The sequence below is a fragment of the Cucurbita pepo genome, chromosome LG01 (genome assembly GCF_002806865.2).
Source record: "Cucurbita pepo subsp. pepo cultivar mu-cu-16 chromosome LG01, ASM280686v2, whole genome shotgun sequence".
Lineage (NCBI taxonomy): Eukaryota > Viridiplantae > Streptophyta > Magnoliopsida > Cucurbitales > Cucurbitaceae > Cucurbita > Cucurbita pepo.
The window spans coordinates 7,665,536-7,680,325 of NC_036638.1; the positions used below are offsets into that span (position 1 = coordinate 7,665,536).

The window sequence follows — 14,790 nt, forward strand, 5'->3', positions numbered from 1 at the left end:
GGTATTATGCAATCTAAAAATAACTATCAAATATTGCATGATTGAAGTGGAGGTTGAACGGCCGGAAGTTATTGTCAAAATGTCTATATAACTTATAGACATTTGAAGGGTAGTAGGGAGTAACTTACCATTAGTGGTCACTTGACAAGATAAAGTTTTTGAATATAATATAAATGCCCACAAATTAGTACAGTAAATTGAGAGACTTCGATAAATGAAATTGAGCTTTCAAGTTGAGACTTTCACAATAGGGCATCATTCTTATTATTTATAAGTTCCAAGTCACTCTTGTGTTAGATTGCACACGAGTGATTCAATCAAGTCTATATCAAGTTCGATTAAAAAGCGACTCAATTTAGAACAAGGTTTCAAATCTTGTATAAAGAAGTGTTTTTTTTTATTATTCAATAACTTTTGCTCCAATAAGCTTGAATCGTTGGGCTGAGAACTAGAATTATCTTATCATATTCTTTGTAAGTAACCGTAGTTTTAATTATTTTGTTTGATGAATAATATAAAAAAATAACATAATTACATCAAAATAATTTAGTCTAAAATTAATTTAGAGATTTATAGCTTTTCAAGCTGGACTATTAAAAAATTATTTAGCCCATAAAAATACTAAAAAAAAAATAAAAAAAAAAAATCCGAAAGAGCCCAGCAAGTGGGCTTATTTGGGCTTTGATATTATTGTTACAAATTAATATATTTATCTAGTTTAATAAATTACATGTCTTTTTTTAATATTTATTTTAATAAAATATATAGCTTTATTCCACTGCCACGTATCATGCATGTGAGTAAATGGTCATTTCTTGCCTTCAAATTTTGCGAGCATTTTTAGGTGGGGTTGGCTTTGTATAAGTAATTTAGCATTAATGGTTTAGCTAATTTAGGTGCGTCTATTTCAAAATATTCCGCTTATAAAATTCTTATTTTGGTGGCATCTAATCTATATTATTAAATTTTGTTCGATATGTTTTATCACAATTATATTATATTATTAATAAATTTATAAAACATATAGTAACTTACTATTTAAAACTTTAATATAATTTAATTGTGAATCTATTTTGAATCATTATAACACATTGGCAATTTTAATATAATTTAATTGTGAATCTATTTTTAAAATATGAATATAAATGATCTAAAAAAAAAACTATTATACTAATATTTATTATATTTATTTTTTTTAATAAATCGATATATTTCATAAACAAACGCAACATTAATATAATTTTAAAAAATATCATACTCTATCGACCCTACCTATCTAATAAAAAAATATATATTTTTCACTTCCTTCCCATCCCCCGGTTGAATGATGGAAGTCCCACATCAGCTAATTTAGGGAATGATCATGAGTTTAGAAAGTGAGGAATACTACTTCTATTGGAATGAGGTCTTTTGGGGAGCACAAAAGAAAGCCATAAGAGCTTATACTCAAAGTGGACAATATCATACCATTGTGGAGAGTCGTGTTTGTCTAACACCCTAAAGTTTAGTTTATGAGACTGCAACAGAATGGAGCAATCACGACACAAAGTTTCTTACCTTAGCTGGATGTTTTTGGAGTTGACGGTAGGTAGGAGTCAGATGTGTGACGTTTGGAGATGTGAGCTGTCATTCGTGCACCTATCATGGTCTTACCACTCGGTCCCCGATGGACAACAGGTGATTTGGTATAATAGCTTACTTTCAATTGTGCAGCATGTTGGGTGTTCAAGTTAAATTTCTCGCTTTATGTTGACGGACCTATAGGTCGGGTTGGAGGTAAATCTCTTTCCCGTTCGGGACGGGTCCCGGCAGGGTAAAATGGACAGGTATATTTAAATGCCAACTTTGACCTTTCTCCCCCACCCCCGCAAAGCATTTATTAAACCCCTACCGGGAATTTCATGCTTTTGTCTCATTTTATACCAACGATTTTTCCCACTTATTTTTAAACCATAATTCCACTCCCTCTTTCACATCCCACATCGCAATGGCTTCCTTCTTCTCTTCATCCACTCTGTCCCTCATTGCCTTTTGCCTCTCCGGTTTAATCTTCTTCCTCACCAGAAAACCCAAAACAAACCGTCTCAAACTCCCCCCCGGTCCGCCCGGTTGGCCCCTCGTCGGCAACCTATTCCAAGTCGCCCGGTCCAGAAAACCCTTCTTCGAATACATCGAAGATCAACGCCGAATCTACGGCCCAATTTTTACCCTCAAAATGGGAACGAGAACAATGGTTGTACTTAGCGATTCGAACCTCGTTCACGAGGCTCTAATTAAAAAGGGGGCAGTTTTTGCTGACCGGCCCAGAGAAAATCCTACCCGGACAATATTCAGCAGCAACAAATTTTCCGTCAATGCGGCGGTTTACGGCCCTATATGGCGGTCCCTCCGCCGCAACATGGTGGAGAATATGCTCAGTCCCGGCAAGGTAAAGGAGTTTCGTGGAGTGAGGGAAAAGGCAATGGAAAAATTCATGAAACGGTTACGAGACGAAGCAGAGGCTAATAACGGCGTCGTTTTGGTGTCGAAAAACGCGCGTTTTGCGGTGTTTTGTATTCTGTTAACAATGTGTTTCGGAATCGAAATGGAAGAAGAAGCGGTGGTGAAAATGGACGAGATTCTCAAATCCGTATTGATTACTCTCGAGCCAAGAATCGACGATTATCTCCCGATTTTAACCCCGTTTTTTTCAAAAGAAAAAAATCGAGCGAATTTCGTTCGAAAACAACAAGTTAAATTCGTCGTTGGGTTAATTAATCGGCGGCGGCGAGCGCTGGAAAATCCGGCGTCCGATGGCGCTGCGACGTCGTTTTCATACCTCGACACGCTTTTCGATTTGAAATTCGATTCCAACGGAGGCAGAGCAGCGGCGACGGATGAGGAATTGGTGACACTCTGTTCGGAGTTTTTGAACGGCGGAACCGACACGACGGCGACGGCGATAGAGTGGGGGATGGCGGAATTGATAGAGAATCCGGGAGTCCAGAGGAAGGTTCTAGAAGAAATTAGAGCGACGGTTGGTGAGAAAAAAGTTGAAGAAAATGATTTAGAGAAAATGGTTTATTTACAATCGGTAGTGAAAGAAGTGCTGCGGAAACATCCTCCGACGTTCTTTACTCTGACGCACTCCGTGACGGCGCCGGCGAAACTGGGAGGATACGACATCCCAAAGGACACCAACGTGGAATTCTTCTTACCGGCCATCGGAAAGGATCCGAAGCTGTGGAAGAATCCGGAGAAGTTCGAACCGGAAAGATTTTCCTCCGGCGAGGAAGAAGCTGATATAACCGGCGTCACTGGCGTCAGAATGATGCCGTTCGGCGTAGGGCGGCGGATCTGCCCGGGGTTGGGAATGGGCACCGTCCACATTCACTTAATGCTTGCTAGAATGCTTCAGGAGTTTGAATGGACCGCCTATCCGGCGGCGAGCTCCGTCGACTTTTCATGGAAGATGGAGTTCACCGTCGTCATGAAGAATCCTCTTCGGGCTACCATTAAACCCAGGGTTTAAACTCAAACCGGGCTTCCTCGTAAATCTCTCTATAAGAAAAAAAAATTATCTTATTTTTAAAAAATATTTTACAATATCTTATTATAACTGACATAAAAAATATATATATATATATATATAAGAATTTAATTATCCACCTTAGTTCATTTCCGAGCCCCATCTTATCAGAAGAGGTAAATTTTACGATGATTATTCCATGTAAAACACTTTTAACCTTGAAGTTTATAGGATTAACCTATAAAAAATAAATGCACCTTATTAATTTGGTCAATATCATATGCAACTTAATTTTCATATTTCATATTATTTCAAAAAGAATATAAATAAAATAATGATAAAATTAATGTAAGGTTTTAATTAAATGAGCACATCAAACCCAACAGAAAAGGAGACTAGATTAATGATCTTCAATAAATGTGTTAATTTTATGGATTTTTAATAAAGTATGGTCACGTGAATAGTTCCCTGAAATGGGTGTTGAGTAGGTGTGCTATAATTAAATAGTATTTATATTGAGAATTATTCACTAAATGATCAAATTAATTTTAGGAAATGAAGAAGGTGTCTCACTAAAATTTATCAATACATACATTTACCCAATTAATTCATAAGCTTGTGTATAAAATTCTAAAATTCGTAGTTTCAATTATTAAAATTATTTTTTGTTTCTACTATGTAATTTAGGATTTGATAAAAGAAAGCAAGAGTTCAAAACAGGGAATTAATATTTTAAAGCGCAAAAATGTACTCAGAGGAGAACAAATGCTCTCGTTGAGAGTCGAACTCAAGACCTCCCGCTTACTAAACGGGTGCTCTAACCAACTGAGCTACGAGAGCCTGTTTGACTTGGAAGTACTAATAAAATATATTATAAATAGAAATTCTTTAAATCTTCTTAAAAATTTGCTACTAATTTTGTTTATAATTGAAGTTTAAAATATCGAGATATCAATTTTACAAAAAAAAAAAAAAAATTATATTAATTTTTTTTCATAAATTTAATTATGATTGATAAATACCCATAATAGGACCCGAGTATTCTTTTATTTACTTTAAAATCTTAACCATTAAAAATATTCAAACCTGAATAATATCTAAACTAAAAAAATGCTCCTAAAAATAGGGAGAAAAAAAAGAAAGCACAAAACACGTGCAACTATAAATCAAGCTTACAAAAGCGCCACGTTTTCCACGTTTTGGTTATTTTCAAGGGCGAGTTTAAGAGACCCGCAGCCATTCCACATCCAAAACCGCCATGGCCGCCCAGAAACAAGCCATCAAAATCCTCATGCTCCCGTGGCTAGCCCACGGTCACATAACCCCATTCTTCGAGCTAGCCAAAAGGCTCGCAAAACACCGAACCATCTTCCAGATTTACGTATGTTCCACCCATGTAAACCTCCAAGCCATAGACCCAAACCTCGCCCGAACCCACTCTATTGAACTCGTCGAACTCCACCTCCCATCCCTCCCCGACCTGCCCCCCCACATGCACACCACCAAAGGCATCCCCTTGCACCTCGAGCCCACTTTAATGAAGGCCTTCGACATGGCGGCCAAAGATTTCGAGCTACTCTTGGACCGGCTCGAGCCAGACCTTCTCGTTTCCGACTTGTTCCAGCCCTGGGCGGTTCAGGCGGCGGCGGCGAGGAATGTTCCCGTGGTTAACTTTGTAGTCACTGGCGTGGCGGTTCTCACGCGTTTGGTGCACGCGTTTTGTAACTCCGGTCGGGAATTTCCATTTCCGGAGATCGATTTTAGTGGGCATTGGAGCTCGAAGAGGGGACGGAAGGTTTCTGATGAAGTGGGCCGAGATTGGGCCTTGCGGGTTTTCAAGTGTTTGAGAATGTCTTCCGATGTGGTTTTAGTTAATACTTCCCCCGAATTTGAAGGGAAATATATCGACTTTCTTGCTTCCTCCTTCAACAAAAAGGTTCGTTCATTCTCTTTTGCTTCCTAATTGAGATTGGACTAATTTGTTCGAGTCACTTCTAACTACACTTTGGAGGACTCTATTGACATGATTAAGTTAAAACATGATTTTAATCTCATAGATTTGAGAGCCGGAGGCCTCTATAAGGCCTATGGAACCCTTAAACAACCTCCTCTTAATCAAGATTCAACGGAAGTCCTCGAACAAAATAGATCATTTGTTCTACACAGTCACTTTTGACTACACCTTCTAGGAACTCTATTTGTTAGGCGACTCTCAAAAATAGTATGATATTGTCCCCTCCAAGCCTAAGCTCTCTTTGCTTTACTTTTGGCTTCCCAAAAGGCTCATCACAATGGAAATAGTATTTCTTATAAACCCATAATTTTCCATTAAATTAACCAAGATACGACTCACTCCAATAATCCTTAAAATTATTGACTGAATTAAGTTAAAAAGTATGGGTTTGATAACATGTTAGGAATTACAGCTCTATACAATGTATGATGTTATCCATTTTGAGCATAAGCTCTTATTCGCGATTGAAGTTATATTATTTACTTATAAATCTATAATTATTTTCTAAGTTAGTCAATATGGACTCTCTTCCAACGATCCTTAACATCTTCCGATTCATATCTCCTTTACAGATTCTTCCAATTGCTCCAATGGTTCCACAAATCAAGCCAAACGGCGAGAAACCCGAAATTCTCAAATGGCTCGACAAGAAGAGCCCAAAATCGACGGTCTACGTTTCGTTTGGAAGCGAGTACTACCTGACGAACCAAGACAGGGAAGAGCTAGCCCACGGTCTAGAGCAAAGCCACGTGAATTTCATATGGGTCATAAGGTTTCCAAAGGGTGAGAGCCTCACAATCGAAGAGGCGTTACCGGAAGGCTATATGAAGCGAGTAGGAGACAGAGGGCTGATCATGGAGGGATGGGCGCCGCAGTTGGAAATACTAAACCATTCGAGCGTTGGTGCGTTCGTGTGCCATTGCGGGTGGAACTCTGTGGTCGAGAGCGTGATGTTCGGGGTGCCCATTGTGGCCTTACCGATGCAACTCGACCAGCCTTGGCACGCCAAGGTGGCTAACTTGGCTGGTGTGTGCGTGGAGGCCGAAAGGGACGATGAAGGGAATGTTAAGAGAGAAGGAGTGGCGAAGGCTATTAAAGAAGTGGTGTTTGAGGAGATTGGTGAGGCTTTGAGAGGGAAAGCGAGGGAGATTGGTGAGGCTTTGAGGAAGAGGGAAGGAGGGATTGTTGATGTAGTGGTTCGTGAATTTTATAGCCTCTCCGAACCGATTAAGGAAAGGTGGGTCGAGATTCAAGAATGATAACGAAGCTGACACAATATAACTATATCTCGAATTTATATATAGTCAATAATAAGAATTTATATATAGTCAATAATAATAGATATCTAATAAATCTATGAATTTAAATTGATGGTTTTTTTTTTTTTTTAAATATTCGGTTTTGTGTTAATAAATTTGGAATGCCTATTAATTTTTTTTTTTAATAAAAAGCTAATATTATATGAAATTGAGTTAATAATCTTATAAATTTAAATTAATATAATACGTGAAATATTAATATGATATGGATAAATGATTTCTTGGACGCGAAATTTAAAATTTGACGTGAAATATTAATAATATTAATATGACATGGATAAATAATTTATTACGTGAAATATTAATATGATATGGATAAATGATTTATTGTATGCGAAATTTTAAATTCATGTTAGTATACAGTATAAAAATTGTAAATTTTAAAATTTATTAAATAGATAAAAATTAAATTTATAATTTAATCAAATAAATATGTTTAATTTGCTAATATATATATATATATATATATATATAAATAGTCTAAAAAAAAAAAAGATAAATGTCAAAAATAAATTTACTGAAGTCAAACATTAGTTGTTCACTTGACTTACTCTATTTTATATTATTATTATTTATTACGTTATTTTATTATTATTATTATTTATTTTAAAATTTAAAACCTGCGAAAATTCCCTCGACATCAAAGGACTTTATTATTATTATTATTTATTTTAAAATTTAATAAATAATAGAAAATAGAAAACCTGCGAAAATTCCCTCGACATCAAAGCGACCAAGAAAGCTGAAAAAAGTGGGCCTAACAGGCTAAAATCTGGGCTGATCTGGCACTATCATTTCTGGTCTGGGCTGATCTGGCACTATCTGGTCCGCACTATCTGGTCCAGCCCACCACCTCGACTCTCGAGCATTATTCAGACCACGAGACACGAGTTGAATGGAAGCTGCTTCTCTGGTTGGCTGAGGCTGCACCTGTTGCAGCTCCTTTTAATATAATGTTTTTAATTTAAATAATTTATTAAATTATAAATTTTATTTGAATTTGATATATAAATAAATATATTTTTTTTGGGTGCTTAAAAGGTTTATCATATCTTATTTGTTATTCTAAAAATTAAAACTCTTATATTTATTTTAGTTTTTATTTTAAGCTTTTGCTAAATTGTTTAATTGAGATTAAACAAATCTAAGCTTTAATTACACTCCATGACTTAAATAGGTATAGAGAAGATCAAAATTTGGAGTAAAGATCAAATTTCATAGGTTTGAATTCGGTTATGTTAAATGCATGTCTTGATCTAATAGATTTGAGGGACAACTCAGTCCGACCCTCAAATCTCTATTTAGATGTCTTTGATTAGACTCTCCATATAAACACATCCTTATGCTCGAGACCCACACAATAAATTCTCAAAAAATGACTAACATGAACCTATACGAGGATGACTCCAACCAAACTTCCGACTTTGGCTGAAAGGAGGTCGGCTTGACGAATAAATTGAAGCCTTGGAAAAGAAGGTGAGTGGAATGGATCGGAGTTTGGCTTGTCTACTTGAAGTATTAGATAAGTAGAACTCGCTGATCAACTTACAGGAAGAGAAAAAATCATCCTCGATCTCAAGTGTAAGGGTTGCCAAAGAGAAACTGTAGTGCTAGAGACACGAGTTAGTGCGATGGACTAGGATTTAGCTCATATGACCTAATATATGATCGGTCATGATGGTGGAGGGCATGCACAAATTAGATCTCCATAACCTAAGAGTGGGTAAAAATTAATTTTTGGTATGAACGAGTACATTGTGTAAAAAGAAGTGGGTGTGAGAAATTTCCATGATTCGAAACCTAATGAGAAATTAACCCTCGATACGAAAGTATGCAAAAACCAATGACAAAATCACATAACAACACAAAGTAGATTCAACCGATTACAATTCATTGTCCAAACAATACCCAAGTGCCCGAGTCGAGGCCGAGGTCAACGCTTAACCATTAATTTATGGGTCGAAGGCATTATTGTCAAGTTTGATTAAGAGAAAACATACTCGAAGTAGGGAAGAGACTAAAAATACATGTTGGAATGTCAATTTAAAAGCTTACGGTGGATAAAAGGTTCAACTCAAAGGCTTTGATTGAGCAAGCTGACCCACTTTATGCAATGAGAAAAACACCCAATGAAGCACCTTGACTCGTACATGTGTTTATCGACCATTGGGACATATTCTCTTGAGGTCAACCATCGGCTCATACTTTGTTATGCGAGGTATGCTAAATGCATGCCTCAACCCAAGGGATACGAGGTGTTGGATGATGGAAGTCCCACATCGGCTAATTTAGAGAATGATTATGAGTTTATAAGTGAAGAATACTAACTCCATTGAAATGAGTTTTTGACTAACATTCCAAAGGAGTCGAGCCTCGACGCACTTTGTTCTAGGAAAGGTGTTGGATGATGGAAGTCCCACATCGGCTAATTTAGGAAATGATCATGGGTTTATAAGTGGACAATATCATACCATTGTGGAGAGTCATGTTCCATATCATACCATTGTGGACAACCCCGATTCAAGAGTCCTAGGTCAAAATTTTCATATATTTAAAACTATAATATTAAGTCTTCCCCTTAATTACAAATATACCCTTGCCATCAATAAAAATAGCTAATATACTATAAATTTCAAGTTATAAGAAATAAACTAGATTTTGTCTTTGAAAAAAATTATAAATTATTTTATAATTCTTTAGTTAAACAACAACCAAAATAGAAATTTATTTTATTTATAATATTTGAAACCATGAAAGCATTACAATTCAATATCGAAAATTAATCGTAGACGATAAAAAAAAAAAGCTCAGCCAAGGTGAAATTACATAGATACCCATTCTCCTTCCTTCCCCTCCTCCTCTTCATCCTCCTCTTCTTTTTTCGTCTGCGGCGCCATTTTTACAGTTCCTCGCTTCGCTTCGACACCGTCCCCGCTTCCCACGGGTTCGGCTTTGATTCAAGCAGGTTTGTTTCATGCTTTTCATTCAATCTGTTTTTGTTATTCCTTTTTAAATTTGGTTCGTAGATTCTTTTGCTGTACATCGCCTTTTCATCCATCGGCCATTGGAATTCCAAGAAATGAAAGATGATATAGGAATGAAGTGAAAATGAATGGTTGATTGGAGAAATTCCGATGTTAAACTTCGTTTTCGAAATGCTTACTTCCAATGTGGTCCAAGTGAGTTCAACCGAGTCTACTATGACTGAGTTGACTCCATTTCTATGCGGATCCAGTCCTTGAACTGTGCGAATCTGTTTTCTGCGCCTTCTCAGTGGTGTTCCCGCTTTCTTATCACCATTTTATTATTTATATGTTTTATGGTCTGTATTGCACTAAATCTACATCGTCCTTTGTCATGGTGTTTGTAGGATTTAAGCTTTGAGAACTTCGACACTGTTCTTAGAATCGATGGAGCAGGTTGGCGATGATTTTTTGGATGTTGAAATGCTTGTTTTTCTGATTCGTTATCCCTTTTTCATTCCGCAATATCGTTCCTCTTATTCGCGATGTGTTTGGCTTCGTAGTATGAGAAAGTTGAGAAGATTGGAGAAGGAACTTATGGTGTGGTTTACAAAGCACGCGATCGCGTCACAAATGAGACTATTGCTCTGAAGAAGATCCGCTTGGAGCAGGAAGATGAGGGAGTGCCAAGCACAGCCATTCGTGAAATTTCACTGTTGAAGGAAATGCAGCATGGCAACATTGTAAGGTACGTATCATTGTTAATTATCTACCCCCATTCAACTCATAACGGTTGTCTAATTTTTTCCCTACTCCAATCTTAAGGGCAAGTAATAACATACTTCTTCAATCTACTCAATGTATGAGGTTTTTTTTTTTTTTTTTTCAATTTAGTTTTAGTTTTAAAGCAGCCTTTCTTTTTATTGGAAAACTGTTGTGTTGAAAGACAACGTTGCAATAAAATGCCATCTGCCACTGTTAGTTTTAGCTTCGATTGGGAGCGTAATGTAGAAACTGCATGTTCAATTTGCGGAGATGGGGTGAACTATATGTAACTTATTTATTATGGGAGGTTGAGATATAATATATCAAAGGCAACATTTCTTCCGTTATTGCTATCATGTAGTTAATCCTGAGATATATGTAATTAAAACTATGCATACGACTTATTACGTTTTCTTCAATAGTTTGCAATCAGACTAATAAATATGGGCATGATGTACCTTTTCTCTGGTCTATCACACTGGTGAAAGTTGCACTTGCACTCTGCCTTCTGGTTACTGTGTATAATCAATTCGACCTTTGAACTGAATCATTTCCATCTATGATGCCTTTATATATGTGTAACAAGGTTGTCTTCAATTGGTTTACTGTCAATAGGTTGCAAGATGTAGTGCACAGTGAGAAGCGCCTGTATCTTGTTTTTGAGTATCTGGATTTGGATTTGAAGAAGCATATGGACTCCTCTCCTGAATTTGCAAAGGATCCACGCCAAGTGAAAGTGAGTGGCTGCTTATTTTCATTTGTAATTACTTGCGCTCTATGTTAATTAATATTGCTTGTTATTTTTCATATATATTTTAACATTAGAGGGTGGGTTGGTTAATTGATATAATAAGTAATTCAATGTAGAAAATCATATTTTAATTTTCCACGAGGTGCACATCTTGTCTAACATCCTAGTTTTGAGGATTTCTTAATCATTAAAGAAAGTTACTTGGAAAAACTATGTGTATTTTCATGGTTTTCAAGCAACTTAAAACTATGTCAAGGTTGATCATGTTATTCCATTTTAATATCTGCAATACCCTCTCTTTTCTAACTGATATTATGAATAGGTTTGATGTTATATTTTTTTTCGTACCAATTCAGCATGATGCTTATTTCTTCAGCTTTATTTTGTTTCCGTCTTTCATTTCCTGAGATTTTCCTTTGATCTTGTTCTAACTCTTGGTTTAACAAATATAATGGTGCAGTAAGGGTCTCTAATGAAGAATTTTGTTCCACTTATCTCATGCAGATGTTTCTTTACCAAATTCTTCGTGGCATTGCATATTGTCATTCACATAGAGTTCTTCATCGAGATCTAAAACCCCAAAATCTACTGATAGATCGTCGTACCAATGCCCTGAAGCTTGCTGACTTTGGACTGGCAAGAGCATTTGGTATTCCTGTTAGAACATTCACGCATGAGGTATGAAAACACTGGATGATTATCTTATCAATTTTTATATTGCGATTTTATTCTATTCCATGATTGCTTAATGGAATATTGAATTTGTATCCTTGGCTCCCTTTTCTGACTTTCGCTCAAATGTAGACATTGTGATGTGATTTATTTCAGAAAAATGTACTGGAAACATAATTTGGAGCACTAATATGATGTGCAGTTGGTTGTACTTTCAGATAATCATAATTAATGAGGAGAATTTCATTAAATGGATGTAGGCGGGAGCCATATGGAAACTGGCTAGGTAAGTTTCTAGGGCTAATTTTCCATCTGATGACAACATTGGCAGAAGTGATTAGCTTTGGCTTCAGACATCTATAGAAGAAAACCTTCGAATCATGAAGCAACATTCTCTGCCTATGTATTAACCAGAAGAATGAAAACGCCATACCATAATCTAAATTTTTTAAAAAGTTGTTAAGTGAGCTTTTGATCAAGAGTGATGGGCGTCATAGCGTAAAATTTAAAGAAGCTAAAAAACCTAATTGGATTCAGATATTTTTCCATATTTGAAAGAGAATTGCATGTGTGCTTGAGGCCATGATCTCCGGGGTTCAGATTCTCGCCTGTGACTATGTCACATTGAGCATTTTGATGCTTTAGTTTGTTTCGCTTTTCATCATCTTGTTAGTGAGAAAATGAGGATTACCTGGTTAAAAGAATTTAATGGCAAAATAAAGCTGTTGATTTTCTTACCCTCCCAAAAAGAAGTCGAAAGAAAAACCTCAATAGGTTTCTTTGCAGTTGCTGAAAGTAGAATGTTCCCAAATAGGTTGTGGACTTTCTTCCTGACACCAAACTCTACTAAGACTTGGAAAATGTATGTTTCCCTTTTTTGAATGCATCTATAGTTCTGTTAGTTTAGGCCCCAAATTTTATTATTTTCTTTTTATAAAGTATTCTAATAATTCAATTTGTCTACGACATTTTTCTTTGATGTATCATCCTATTATATTGTTGTGTTCTTAAGTTGATAATAATTGGAGGATCTATCTAGGTGGTGACCCTTTGGTACAGAGCACCAGAAATATTACTTGGTTCCCGACATTACTCCACCCCTGTGGATGTGTGGTCAGTGGGTTGTATATTTGCTGAGATGGTTAACCAGCGGCCATTATTCCCTGGAGACTCTGAGATTGATGAACTGTTTAAGATATTTAGGTAAGTAGCTTTATTGTGCATCTGTCCTGTCCTCTACTCCTTGCGAAGATTTAGTTCAGTTAACTTCCCAAATTTAGATTGATTATACATTAGCCTGCTATTTTGTTGGTCTCACAATAGGGAGTCCACCGAAATCTCTCCATGGTAATCACCTATGCAGGACTTATATATTCTATGAGTTTAATAGGGGTTGGTGGTTTTCCAATGAAATCTCTCTAGTCCACTGGAGGAGGAGTTTCCCCCTATTTTCTTGGCGGCTGGATTTTCCTTTCTTTTCTTTTCTATTGATTTCCCTTTTCCTCGGAGGGAGATGGATTTAAGAATGTGAAAAAATAAAGGCAACAAAACCCGGTTCATCTGGCTGCTGCGGCTTTATATGTTTGTGCAATGATGGATAGTATATAAGTATATGTTTCTATAAATTCAAATTGGTGGAGTTCGGCCCTAAAAGTGGACTGATTGGGTTCGGAGTTGTTTTCAATAGTATGATTAGGGTAGCACATAAAGCCATGTTTCTCTTCCATGTCTATGTCTGTCTATACTAACATATTCATGCTTTCAACAAACCTCTTTGTATGGGGATACAAAGAGTTCTGGGAACTCCAAATGAAGATACGTGGCCTGGTGTTACATCTTTGCCTGATTTTAAATCTGCTTTCCCCAAGTGGCCTCCAAAGGTGAGTGATTGAATTGAATTCCATACCAATTTCCCTGTCCGGTTTGCTATATTCCTTGGTTACAAGCTTGACTTCACGCATTCTCTACTTGCACAGGACTTGGCTTCTGTAGTTCCTAATCTTGAAGCCGCTGGCATTGATCTTCTCTCTGTAAGTATATCATTTTTCATTGGAGTCTGAAAAAGTTGGTAATACCAAATTGTTTTTTGTTTCATTTCCTTCTCGTTTAAATCTTCATTTATGATGATGTCACGTGATATGGATCAACAAGTGTTAGGAATCAATGCTTTCTTTGCTTCACCCGGCCCTCCCACTTTGATATGTTTGGCCAACTAATTCTCGTTTTTATTTCCCTTTCTTCTTATGAGCCTTTCATGTCTTTTACTTCACATTATTTCTATTAGAAATGAGCAATTCTTGGTTTCTACCCAGGAGATTATAATCTATAAAAACTAATTGCATGTAATAGTTAAGATATTTGCTATATCTCGGAGTTGAAATAGTTGACATCATGTTCCAGAAAATGCTGTGCTTGGATCCCACCAAAAGAGTCACCGCCAGGAGTGCCCTTGAGCATGAATACTTCAAAGATGTTGGGTTTGTTCCCTGATTCTTCTTCCAATCCTCCTAAGGAGAGTGTCTATATAGCTCCTCTATTGTGTAGCCTTTTATGGGTTTTAATTGCGTGATTTAAAAAAAAAAAAAAAAGGAAAAAAATATATAAATATATAATGAGTGTGCTGTCTGCTTATTAGTGATTTTATCATTTTCTTTCCCTTCTGATTCTTGAAACTTAGATCAGGTTTTGTTAATTTGGCTTTCAACAGAACATTGGCTTTCCCAACCATACTTCTCTCTTTCATTTCTTGGCGCCAATATATATATATATATATATAAATACACGCATATATGTGAGAA

The 14,790-nt window shown here is 36.4% G+C and overlaps 3 protein-coding genes and 1 non-coding gene across 4 annotated transcripts; 3 read left to right on the forward strand and 1 right to left on the reverse strand.

The window, feature by feature from the left end:
* The first annotated feature begins 1,918 nt into the window (after nt 1-1,918).
* Nucleotides 1,919-3,617, forward strand: LOC111805839 (cytochrome P450 77A3-like). The gene has a single exon (XM_023691089.1). The coding sequence runs from the start codon at nt 1,988-1,990 to the stop codon at nt 3,509-3,511; it is 1,524 nt and encodes a 507-aa protein (XP_023546857.1). The 5' UTR covers nt 1,919-1,987; the 3' UTR covers nt 3,512-3,617.
* Nucleotides 3,618-4,274: 657 nt separating this feature from the next.
* TRNAT-AGU lies at nt 4,275-4,348 on the reverse strand. The gene has a single exon. It is a non-coding gene; the product is annotated as a tRNA-Thr (tRNA).
* Nucleotides 4,349-4,766: 418 nt separating this feature from the next.
* On the forward strand, nt 4,767-6,781 carry LOC111808432 (beta-D-glucosyl crocetin beta-1,6-glucosyltransferase-like). Its single transcript, XM_023694400.1, has 2 exons — nt 4,767-5,444; nt 6,095-6,781. Exons 1-2 carry the CDS (start codon nt 4,767-4,769, stop codon nt 6,779-6,781), a joined length of 1,365 nt encoding a protein of 454 aa, XP_023550168.1.
* Nucleotides 6,782-9,640: 2,859 nt separating this feature from the next.
* Nucleotides 9,641-14,721, forward strand: LOC111795350 (cell division control protein 2 homolog A-like). Its single transcript, XM_023677711.1, has 9 exons — nt 9,641-9,806; nt 10,212-10,260; nt 10,368-10,552; nt 11,185-11,305; nt 11,825-11,998; nt 13,032-13,195; nt 13,785-13,872; nt 13,969-14,022; nt 14,393-14,721. Exons 2-9 carry the CDS (start codon nt 10,252-10,254, stop codon nt 14,480-14,482), a joined length of 885 nt encoding a protein of 294 aa, XP_023533479.1. The 5' UTR covers nt 9,641-9,806; nt 10,212-10,251; the 3' UTR covers nt 14,483-14,721.
* Nucleotides 14,722-14,790: the final 69 nt, after the last annotated feature.